This window comes from Rhinolophus sinicus, linkage group LG13 (genome assembly GCF_036562045.2).
Source record: "Rhinolophus sinicus isolate RSC01 linkage group LG13, ASM3656204v1, whole genome shotgun sequence".
NCBI classification, from domain to species: domain Eukaryota; kingdom Metazoa; phylum Chordata; class Mammalia; order Chiroptera; family Rhinolophidae; genus Rhinolophus; species Rhinolophus sinicus.
Genome location: NC_133762.1, coordinates 36,868,353 through 36,880,556, shown reverse-complemented (window position 1 = coordinate 36,880,556; position 12,204 = coordinate 36,868,353). Strand labels below are relative to the sequence as shown.

Below are 12,204 nucleotides of genomic sequence, written 5' to 3'. Positions count from 1 at the left end.
GATGCTATCCTACCATTTTGTTTTCATTTGTAAGCTGGAATAATTTCTCAGAGAGATGCTTCCCCTCACCTACTATATGGTTACCTCGTGGTACAGGAAAGGCAAGATAAATGCTTATTTTTTTCCTTTTATTGATCCAGTTCTCAAGATAATGAAGTGGTTCCCTATCAACTCCTAATGTGACCAATTAGATTTTATTTTAAATATCATTATGAATGTCTGGATTTAAATATATTTATAAGTTTTGATCCGTTGCAATTCTTATCCTAATGAAGGTCAAAATGTCCACTGTTGGTCAGTGAGAGCCTCTTCAAGTTGGATCCTGAGTCCTTCACGTTGAGATGACCCCAGTACCCAGCCGTTGATAGCTGCCTTATTATCTGGCATCACAAAGTTCCAGGATCATCTTGTATAGTTCCTGCCCTAAACCTACAATCAGCCATTTCTCTAAGAAACCTGTTTCTTTTAATGGGGAAATGTTATGACCACAGTCTGGGCCCCATAGATGCTCATTGATACTGGGTTGGTCATTGTTTCCAGACCTTTTAGTGAACATACACATTTACACACACATACATATTCAAATACCGACAGGGGCCAGGCAGGTAACAAAGGAGTGGAATGTGACAGAGATGAAGCATAGGGATGTGGGAAACTGAAGAGGGTATGCCTTGTCTAAAGGGGACAGAACTTCTAATTTTTCAAAAGAAGCCAGAAATACAAACTTTTAACATGAATTTTTAAAATGCTGATAACTAATATAAAAAAATTAAACACTAGAGTCAAATAAAATGTATCTCTGAGCCAGATGTGGTCCTTGAGCTATGTGTACTCTCAACCTGAAAAATTTAACTAGTAGTTATATCCCCGAAGTCACATTGTTGCTAACATATAATAATATTTAGGAAAGTAAGAGGATTCTCAAGACTGCTTCAGGAAAGACCAAACTATAATAAGGAAGTGGAGAAATGTATAATTATCTCCTTTTCCCCAACTCTCTAAAGCAACCCGGAGAGAAGCTTTTTCTATACAGAAACCATTTTCTTTCTAGGACAATGGTGTGAAAAGGAAAAATGATCAGAATGAACTTTTAAAGAAACTCTTTAATAAAGACTTAAAGAAAAACTCTTAACAAAAGTTTTTATATCTAAACACTTGGCTGTCAGGATGAGACCATTGCAAATGTATGATCATGCCCTGAGCCTCATTTTTACCTGTTCTGAAATGAAAGGAAGCTAACAGCATTGCCACCTCTGCCTTGGGCCCCTCCTGGAAGCATCAGAGACAACAGAAAGCTGCTGGGGAAAGAGAGAGTAAGATGTGAAAACTCTAAATAAGTCCCCAAAGAAGGACCCAGTTATCAAGAAAAACCTGGCTGGGTTTGGCTGCTTTGGTACAAGCTAGTATCATGTGACCTGCCCCAACCTCCAGAAAGAATATAAATCACAGGATTAACCTTTTCAGTTCAAAGACAAGTGAAGGACAGACTGGATTAAAGCAGAAACCATAAGAGCATTCACAAGGTATTTTCCCCTGGTTTCTGTTACTTTCTTTCAAAGAAAAAGGACCTCGAACTATTGAAGGGGGTTCAAGGCTGTAGGAATCCCAAGCAAAAGGAAGGAGGGAATAAGAAACTTCCTGGCTGCACCATGAGCCTCCCTTTGCCAGCCTCACAGCTTCAGGCTCAAGGTCCGTGCGCTTGGGGTTTCCTTCACTGCCGCCTCTGGGGCCTGTACACTTCAGAGCTCTCTATTTTATTCTGCGTGCTATCAGATCATAACATTTCAAGCTTCTCTCTCATTTGGCAACTAGGCTCTAAGCGAAGGTCAGAGGAAAGGTAAGTTGGGGGAGGGGACCAGATGGGCTCAAGCTACTATTCTCTTAAGTGCCTCACCAGAAAGCAAGATACAACATCCCCTGCCTTTGATTGAAGCCTTCCTGTGTCTCATGTAGGGTGTGTCTCCCGGAGGGAAGAGAGAAACAGCTTGGCCTCTGGCACTGGTCAGACATTAGCTTGTCCACCACCTGCCATTTTTACCCTCTAGAAATTTCACCAATAGAATGGAGGCAGGTTTGTAGTGTCAAAGGTAGAAAAGTACAAACTAACTTTTACAGCTCCTTTCACTCTAGAAAATGAAATATTTTCTTTTCCCTTCATTACCCCACATGTCTTCAAACTGGTGACCATGTCCTTTCTATGAACATTTGAACATTAATAACCATAACTAGTATCTATTGAACTATTACCATACTCTGTTATAAATGCTTGGCATGTATTAACCCTTTGCTATAGCTACTATTATATTATCCTCATTTTACAGATGAGGAAATTGAGGCAGAGGTAAGTCACTTGCCCAGGGTCACAAAGCTAGCAAGTATCCAAGTCAAGACAATGTCAGAGCCTGAATTCTATTTCCCTCCTTTTTATTATAAAATTTTCAAACATGCAGCAAAGTTGAAAGATTAAATATTTTTGCCATAGTTTTTTACCTGTGTATAAATTTTCTACACATCATGACACTTCTTCCTAAAACACTTTCATATGTAGCCCCTAAAGATAAGGACATTCTCCTGTATACCACAGTACTGTTATCACATTAAAGAAATCAACAATTCCTTATCATCTAATAGCTAATCTAGCTTTAAAATATTCTAAATGTTCCTCAAACATCTTTTTATAGCTGTTTTTTCCAAACCAGAATCTAAACAAGACTCACCCATTCCGCTTGGTGATTATGTCTCTTTAGTCTAGAACAGTCCTCCCATTTTTTTCTTTTTCATGACATTGACTTTTTGAAGAGAACCAGACCAGCTGTCTTATAGACTGTCCTACATTCTGGTTGTTTTACTGTTTTCCTCGTGGTGCCATTGAACTTGTTCCTCTGCTCTTGTATTTCCTAAAAGCCAGAAGTCAGATCTAAAGGCTTAATTAAGGGTAACAGTTTGGGTCAGAATACTTTGGAGCTGATGCTGTGTACTTTGTACCACATCACATCAAGAAACACATCCTGCGAGGCTGGTCTACTCTAAGTGATGCTGAGTTGGATGACTTGGCTACGGTGGTGACAGCCAGAGCACGCTTTTGTAAAGATGTATTTTCCCCTTCACTATCAGCACATGATTTAGAGGTGGGAGTGGGGGGGATTAACATTTTGGCACCATGCAAATATCCTGTTCTTCAAAACTCTTTCACCTAATGATTTCAGCATCCATTCATGATCTTTGCTAGATTCAGTCATTTCACTCGTGACTTGCCATTCTGTCATTCCTTCTACATTTATTAGCTGGCATTCTTCTGTAAAGGAGAGTTGAGTTGTCCATTATCAACTGGGAAAGAACTATAGTTCCTTTTTAAAAGGCAGGGAACTGCTTAGTTCTTTCCTTTTAATTATTAATTTTCAGAGTAAGAAATTGGTCAAACAGCCACATCTAAAGATGACATACGTATTTTTTCTCTCTCCTCACCCCTTTCCTGAGTGTAACTATGGACACACGGAGTTTTAGTCATTCAGTGTTTTACAATTACCTGACGCTCAGACCATCCTAAATTTCGCCCGCAGGAGCCCCTTTGGGCTGGTTCCACTGTTCTGACATAGTACCGTGAGTCTCTGAGGACTACTTTCCGTTCCATCTTAACAAGATGTCCCAGTCAAGCCTGTGCTCTTATGTACTGCATTACACAACCTTTCCTGCAGGGAAGTATGTGCCTATGGAGGGCTCGGAAAAACTGTGAGAAAAGTACAGTGTCAAGAGCAGATGTGTCACTTCCTTGTGGTCATCAAATCCATTTTGATTTGGGCTTGAAAGAATAGTTAAGATGATCAGATCCAGCTACCCACGCTTAGCTAAGACTCCCCACCAAGCAGTCATTCAGCCTGTGGCCTAAACACTGATGCACAGGGTACTCACCTCCCTGAGACATCCCATGATGCCACAGAACTGCTTTTTACTGCGTTGCTTGTAGCTCCCACCCATTAGTTCTAGCTTCTTTCCTTGGAGTCTATGGGTCTCTGTGAAACTCAGGCCTAACCAGTGCACTTAATGGTTTCTGAGGAACTCAGCCCTGAAGGATAATTTCCTCTTCTCGTTCCCTCCCTCATATTTAAACAGGTGGGTTTATGTCCTGGATATAACGACACTGATTTTCCAAATGCCCTCCTATGATTCAAAAAGCCCTACTGCCTTTCAGGCCACTTAATATATTTACATAAAAACATGTAAATATAGTATGGGGCTGGGATTTTAATGTCTCCATAAAGGAGATCCGAAAGTTCACCTCAAACTCCCCCCAGTCCTGTTCCCACATACAGATGGCTGCCAAGCATAGCCAATTCTTCCTAGAATTCTGCATCCAGTTCTTCATTTCCCGACACTGCTTTGGGCCCCCAGTCAACCCCTCTGACTCGATCCAATACGATGGTCTAACCTTTCCCAACCTTACCTCCTCACGTCCATCCCCCTCACAGGCTCCTGCCAGAGCAGTCATCCTGCAGAGCCCCACTGCTCGGCAACCTCCCACTGTTTTATATCTGCAGAGTCCAGCAGAGCATCCAGCTTAGTGAAGGTGCTTAGTAAATATTGGTAGAGGGAGCGACTGAAGAAAGTAACAGGCTGAGCTGCTTGATTTCAAGACTCAGTTGTACTGTTCACTGTTGTCAGGAGGAAGTTTCCTTGAGTTTTAAGCAAAAGCCATTTTACATAAAGCAATGCTTAGAAATTGGCTTAACAAACCATTTTTAAATTTTTTAGTTCATCTGTGTGAAATAAATACATTTTTAACAGTATTTATTTGATAAATAGTTGCACAAAAATTCTGGTTGCATGCATTCCCCTTAGCGCTCAGTCTTTCTAAAGAAAAATCTGCAAATATGAAGTAAGAAAGAAAATATAAGCAGCACATTGTTCTGAGAAAATGTTTGGATTCAAAAAGAATCTAAAAAGCAAAATAAAATAACTTCACCGTATGGTGACACATCAATTAATCATAAATCAAATATAAATCTCTAATCATTATGTTGTTTTGTACACCTGAAACTAAAAAACAAAACAAAACAAAAAAACCCTAATTTGAAAACATTAAAAAAAAAAAAAAAAGCCAGTGGCATCCTGGGAGGACGTGATTCAGTTCACTTTAGACACTGATGGTGGCACTGCAAATTGGCTCAGGCTTTCTGGTGAATAATCTGATCTTGCATAATAAGAACTATAAAACTTCTCACATTGTTGGGCCCATTGGTTCAGCTGGAGGAAGATACCTTAAGGAAATAACTTGAAGAAAAACAAATTTCTATACTATTTATATTAGTGACAACTAGGGCACATCTCAAATTCCCAAAATAGGAGTAAGACCAAGCTAACTATGTATCATCATGTATATCAACACAAAGATATGCTGTGAAGTCACTTCAAATGACAAGCATATGGCTTATTTCAATAAATGAAGATATACACTCAGTTTTAGCAACAGTGTTTATACTTAAGAACAATGGTTCTGAAATTAGACATTTCTTGGTTTGAATCCTGACATTGCCTCCTCTATACTTTCAAGAAACGTTTCTCTAAGAATGGATTTGGACCATGTGGGACCTGCAAGCAGTTCCTTGCTCTAGAGGAGATGTGTGTATTCTTGTCTGAACAGAAAAGAGAGTAGTCTCTTGCGTCAGACTGCCTGAGTTCACATCTCAGCACTGTCACTTGCTGGCCATGTGACCTCAGGCAAGTGACTAAACGCTCAACATTCCACTTGCAATTCATGTGCCTAACATGACTAATATTAGACGAATACGTAGCTAATAATATGATCTACCCCATAAAGTCTTATGAGGTTGAAATGAGATGAGGCCTGTAAAGTGCTTAACATAATGCCTGACATGTACCAAGTCTCATGTCAGCAATTTGGGTCCTTCAGTTAATATTTCTTGATCACCCACTATGGTCCAAGCATCACACCATGTGTATTCATTGCATGTAATCCCCACAAGAACCTTACAGGGTAAGTGTGGTTATACAGAAAAGTTAAAGAAACGAGCTCACAGAGGGATCCGTGTATATCAGGTGAGAAAAGGAAAATGGAAAAGGAGAATGCACGATCTACCAACTATAATGTATAGCTGGTAAATTCCCAACTACAATATATAAAATGAAATGTACTTACACATTTGTAAATGATATGCATAATTAGAGCTTAATAATCTTTATGTCCACTTTGTTTAAAGTTCGTCAAGTTTCTTTGTTTGTGTTTTTAAGTAGAAGCAAGTAAGTGTGACTTGAGGACCTAGTCCCAGAGCGTTCACGGAGCCACGCCCTTCCTTCCCCCAAGCAGGGACCTGGCCACGTATTAAATGTCACTTGAGTGCTGGCTTCTGACCAGCAAGTGCTTACCTGGAGGAGATAAAGGAGTCCTGGGACAAACAAGGTGAGCGGGTACAGAGACTGGTATGTTGCTAAAGCAAGAAAAATAGCACTGAGGAAGGCACTACCTGTAAAAACAAATAAATATATGGAATAATCCAGCCTCATCAATCGGGATTAGATTCAGCGGGTCCCCAAAACAAGAAATTTTCCATAACTTTTGAAATAATCACTTGCCAAGTGGCTGCTGGTACACAAGCTGCTATGCAAACTCACACAGAGAGCTTCTTGGCTTGAATTCCGATGAAAGGAAAACAAGGAAGTCAAAACCATTTACCTTTAGCAACCTGAGACACCACAGGCATTATTTCTGGTAAAATGTTCAGACCCAGAAAGACTTTACAAAATTTCAGCCCCAAGATGAATAAAAGGATTGTCTATTAGCACCCATGTCCTATTTCACTTACCAATTGATTAAGCCTACAATTATTGCTTATGCTATTCAGAGCTGTGAAATCTATCCGTTTGGATGTTGCATCACACCATCACTATTTTTATAACACCCTTCCTTATGTGCTATTTTCAGGGCATGGGCTTTTTTTTTTTTTTTTTTTGGTCAAATTAAAATATAATGAGTTTAAAAATAATGTCTCCACTCCCTACATAAAATGGACCACCATAGAATCATTAAACAGGATGTTATAAAGAATTGCAATGACATGAAAAGATGTTTATAAATCTTATTAAGTGAAGGTTATAAAAGAAATATATACTATGATTCCTTAAAAAATATGCATAAACACGTTTTTATAAAAAGGCTATAAAAGGCTAGGTAAGCTCACTGTGATTATCTTTGTGTGGTAGGATCATAGATGATTTTTCATTTTTGCTTCTCTGTATTTTCTAAAATGTCTATAATGAACATGCTTTGTTTTTGTTATAAGAAAAAAACTGATTTCTTTTTAAAAAATACAAATAGCTATTCCCTTTCAGATGATTTGAGACAACAAAGTACTCTAAAATCAAGGCTAGAAAAGCCCGGTTTACAACCGAAGTTTCAAAGTAGCTCAGAAATCAGTAGAGTGCAACTGATAGTCCAAGGCTGGTATCTTACAATGATAATGTTTCATGAAATGACAGTACCCATACCCATCACTCTTACTAGTGTGGGGTCAACTGTTCACTGAAAACAATATACATCTTCTCCATAGTGCTTCCTAAAAGGAGAAACTAGTCACTCCACTCAGTCCGAGTAGTTTCACCCTCACAACCCAGCTCCAGAGACAAACAAGGAGACAAATGAGCCCTAGGATTTTTTTGCCCACCAAAGTCTATGTACTTGAAACATCTAAGAGACACCTTGGGAGAGTGAGGTTTACGAATGTGACTATTTCAGAGGAGAAGGGGTGGAGAGAAAAGAACTTTGAGTGCTCCATCCCTCAAACCAAGGGAAGTCACCAGTGAGGAACAATGCCTGTTGAAAGAAAGTGGAAGGAAGACTGAGAAACGAGGAAGCTGGAAGTAAAAGACAAAGGACAGAATTCTATGGAGTGGGCTGTCTCGTCGCATTGATTAGTTCCAGGCATGATATCCTGTATCCTGGGTACATGTAAATATGACAGAGCAAGGACAGAACCATGCCCAGCAAAGCTGTGCCACCAGCAGAGGCCCCCATACATCTGTTCAGCCACAGAACCAGGTCAACCCCGAGATAGGGAGATGGCAGTGGTGGTATTCTGGAGCCCAGCAACTAGGGTGAGCTCAGGATTCCTTGACTCGGCCAACAATCTGAGTGACATTTTATGAGAAATTGGCTAAGAGAGGAGGAGAAAAAAAATTAACAAAACATTTTCATTAAACATGGTTTTCTACAGTGATTGGGAGAGAGAAGAGGCCCACCACGCGACTGCTACCAGAGGAGAGGGGCTAATGTTCCATCTCCATCCATTCTTAGAAATGTGGTGAAAACAAACACGACTTTCACCTTCCTCTCCCCCAAGAAGACACCAGAGAGTGAAATACACACAGCCACCTCCTGCCCTAATTGCCTGAGATCAGTAATTACTTGTCTGGAGCAGCTGACTCTTTATAAGGCCCAGGAGAGAAGAAAGGAAGAAAGGGCCCATAGCCTAACAGAATGTTCTGGTAAGTTTTAGAATACTTGCTCCCAACGTCAGAAAGAAGCAGTTTTCCTTCCTTGGATGAAATCATTAGGAAGGGAAAATTTGTTCCTTCTGCTCTTCTCTCTGCCAGTCAGTGGCATCGACGTCCCCGCAGAGACCCCAGCTACCCTCCATCCCTCCAGCTCCCACACTCCTTCCACCAGTCACCATGCTCTGTTGCTCCACCTCTGGAACATCCATCACTGCAGTTCTTGCTCTCATCATCTCTCACTACGAGCTTTCAGCAGCCTCTTCCTTCTCCTCCTCAATGGTCTCCCCAAGTCCCTCCCATCTAATCCATCCTCCATAGAAGTACCAGAAGGATCCTTCCAAACTACAGTTCAGATTGTGACAAGCCCCTCTATAAAGACCCCTGATGGTTCTATTTCATCTACTGGATTAAGTCCAAATTCCAACAGCAAAGAAGACCCTTTACTCTCTGGGTCTATTTCTCCAGCTTTCCCTCTCTCCACTCTCCTACACATATCCTGTCCTACACCAGCTACACTGGACCATCCCCCAAGTTCTAAAAACATCAAATCCTTTCATTCCTTTGTGTCTGTTCTCAGGCTATTCCTTCTGCCTAAGTTGGCCTTCCCTGCCCCCGTTCTAGTAGAGATCTATCTTTCAGAGGGCAGTTGAAATGTTACTTCCTCAATGAGGCCTACGCAGAGGCCTAATAATAATAGTTATTATTGCTAACACTTAGTGATCACCTACTAGGTATCCTCTGTGTTCAGAACAGTGCCTGACTCCAACCAAAAAAAAAATCCCTCGGTAAATATCAAAACAACCTTGTGAAAGCTCTATTTTCTACCCATTTTTATTCTACCCATTTTACAGGTGAAGAAACCAGGCACAGAAACAGAAAGGTTAAGTAGTGTATCGCTTAAGTAATAGACTCACTCAGCTGATCCCAGCGTCCATTCTCTTAATTCATTCAATACTCTCATTCAATACTGATACTATCTTATAATAATTTGCTAATGTTTGTCTCTTTCCCCATTTGTCTGTGAGTTTCTCAAGGACCATAAATCTCTCTTAACTTTGAATCTCCAGTAACTAGCACAGTGGCTGGCATATGTGATGAATGTGAATGAATGAATGAATAAATACCATTCAATGATACGTATGAAATCCTTTTTAAAAATGGAAGCATATTAAAAGAAACCAAAGTTCTTTTTTTAATGAGATATAATTAACATATAACATTATATTAGTTTCAGGTATACAACATAATGATTTGATATTTGTATATATTGCTAAATGATCACTACAATAAGTCTAGTTGAAACCAATGTTCTTGAGGAAGAAAAATTTATGAAGTATAAAACACGGGGCAATGAAACATGGGCAAAGCACAAAATAAGTCTGACTCTTGAATAAAACAGGCTGCAGAATGGCAGTTGAGAACTTGTGGCAGGGGTCTGGGCACAGAGGCCGCTCTCTGTGGTATAAAGTATTGGAACGGCTGAGGTCTGTAGTCTGGGGGCAGAAACGTGGTACTGCAAGTCAGGAGCCGCTGTGCGGGATGCCGGGCAGGTGTAGATGAGTCACATGCGCAGTCTGAGCAAAAGCGAGGGGGAATACAGAGACGCACAATAAACTCAGGGCTGCTGTGTTTTGAGAAAAGCTAGAAGGGGCAAGAAATATGGGCTAGGGAGGCAGAACGAGGGTGATATGTGCTTGGCGCAGGGGCAGGGAAGATAAAGAAAAGTAAAAGTTGACTTCAAATATTTTAGACAAACGATGCAATAATCCACCTTTTTAGGGTGCCTGCTCTATGCCAAGCCTGTGCTGGGTGCCAGGGAGATGGGTGACTCAGACAGGCTCTGTCCTCAAGGAGCTCCCAGTAAACAATGACAAACACAGGAGGAAAGCATGAAGGAAAGCACGAAGGAAGTGTACCTAGGGGGAAGTACACACGCGGGGGGGAAGCTGACACTTGAGTTGAACAATGAGGTGAGGCCCGGAAGTCCACGTACACAGGCAGGAGGGTGGAGAGAGAGAATGGTGTGCTGGGGTGGAGGGCTTGGACTGTAATTAGCTCAACGAGGCAAAAACAGGGTGAGAGCTGGGCGCAGTAACTAGAAAGGGTGCAAAAGGAGCTCTTGTGGATGTTGTGACATCCTGTTTCTTAATCTGAGTGCTGGTTACTTGTCATTTTGCAAAAATTCATTTAACTGTACACTAACGATTTGTGAAATTTTCTGTAATATCTGTTACACTTCAATAAAAAAGTTACAATCTAAAAAGTCTCAGCAAGCAGGTAGGCATGGGTCAGAAAGATTATGGAGGGCTTAGCTTGCACGTTCATCCAAAAACACCTAAGCGTGTATAGGCTTAGACAGGACGTCTGAAATAATGCCCGAAACGGCGGCCTTATCTGGGCAAGAGCTAGGGCATCCTGCTCGTCTAACCAGGAGGACCTGTGCCAAGAGGACTGTGAGTTTTACCAAAAAAAGATAATCTACCGTTTATCTGCTAGCACAGCCCAGATACCCAGACACTAAATGTTTCTGTTCAAGCCCTCGTCCTTGGCCTTATCATGGGAACATTAAAGTAAATCAGTCAAATGTATGTGTGCACTGGCTATAGTATCAGGGAATGTCATTATCTACCTAATCTAATTTGAATGTTTTCCAACTCCCTAGTTGTGTCAGGGTGGGGGCCAAAACAAGCCTTGGCAAGGCCCGGGGTCATGTCCTGCCTCCAGGAACTGCACCGGGTGGGTGGCGCAGCTACAGGATGGAGCAGGAATGTACACGGGTGGAGCTCTGGGGGCTGTTCTGGATGTGGGCTTCAAGTGGAGCAGTGGAGACTGGGTCATAGACAGGGAGTGACCTGTACCAGGAGAGGCAGGGGACAGACTGGAATGTGGTCAAAAGCGCTAAGGTCCCCCAGGACACCCAGAAGAGGAAGTTGCACCAGGGCCTGAGCGACAAGCAAGATAGTTAGAAAGGAGGATGTGACGCTGGGGGCCTGGCCCAATGTACTACAGTCCTTGCCACATGTGCTCTTTTAACAGGGCAGGCTCTCTTGGGGTAGCCCGTCCACATCAGCGATGGTGATGATCATTTATCCAGCAGGACTGTAAGCACTTTACATTCAGTCCTTCCAATAAATCCACGAAGTGGGTACTATTACTATCCCCATTTTACAGATAAAGAAACTGAAGGACAGAGAGGTTATTTGCCCAGGGTCACAAAACTACTGCATAATAGTAATAGGATTTGAACCTGCAGTCTCATTCCAGACCCCACATTCTTGAACTGCAGCAGTATGCTACCTTCTTGATGTCTGTCTTTGGCTGTACCATAAAAATCACAATAAGTAGAGCAACGATTTGTTGACTGAGTTCTGCTAAGGAAGCCCTTCTAAGCATTTTATGTTTCTCATTTATTCCTCCACTAATCCAGGAGGCAGATATTATTATCTCTGTGATTAAACAGAAGCTCTTTGGGGTGGTGTGATTTGCCCAACGCTAACAAGCTGGGAACTAGAACACGCAGGTTTTGAAGCTGGGTTCATGTGACAAAACTCTACCCCAGGCCGCTTTGTCCTTGGGTCCCTGGCTCCTCTATGACTCTCTTCATGGAAAGGGCTTTACCCTAGAGGATCCCCAGATGGCAATGATGGCATCATCAGGCTTCAGGAGCATCACTCTTAAGGGTCTTCACTCTGCCATTGT

At 41.5% G+C, this 12,204-nt stretch overlaps 1 protein-coding gene across 1 annotated transcript in view; it reads right to left on the bottom strand.

Annotated features, from left to right (window-relative positions):
• PIGU (phosphatidylinositol glycan anchor biosynthesis class U) overlaps nt 1-12,204 on the bottom strand; it is a 79,843-nt gene that overhangs the window by 33,228 nt on the left and 34,411 nt on the right. The window contains exon 7 of the mRNA XM_019733685.2: nt 6,382-6,479. Within this exon, the coding sequence (XP_019589244.1) occupies nt 6,382-6,479 (98 nt within the window). The remainder of the gene's footprint in view (nt 1-6,381; nt 6,480-12,204) is intronic.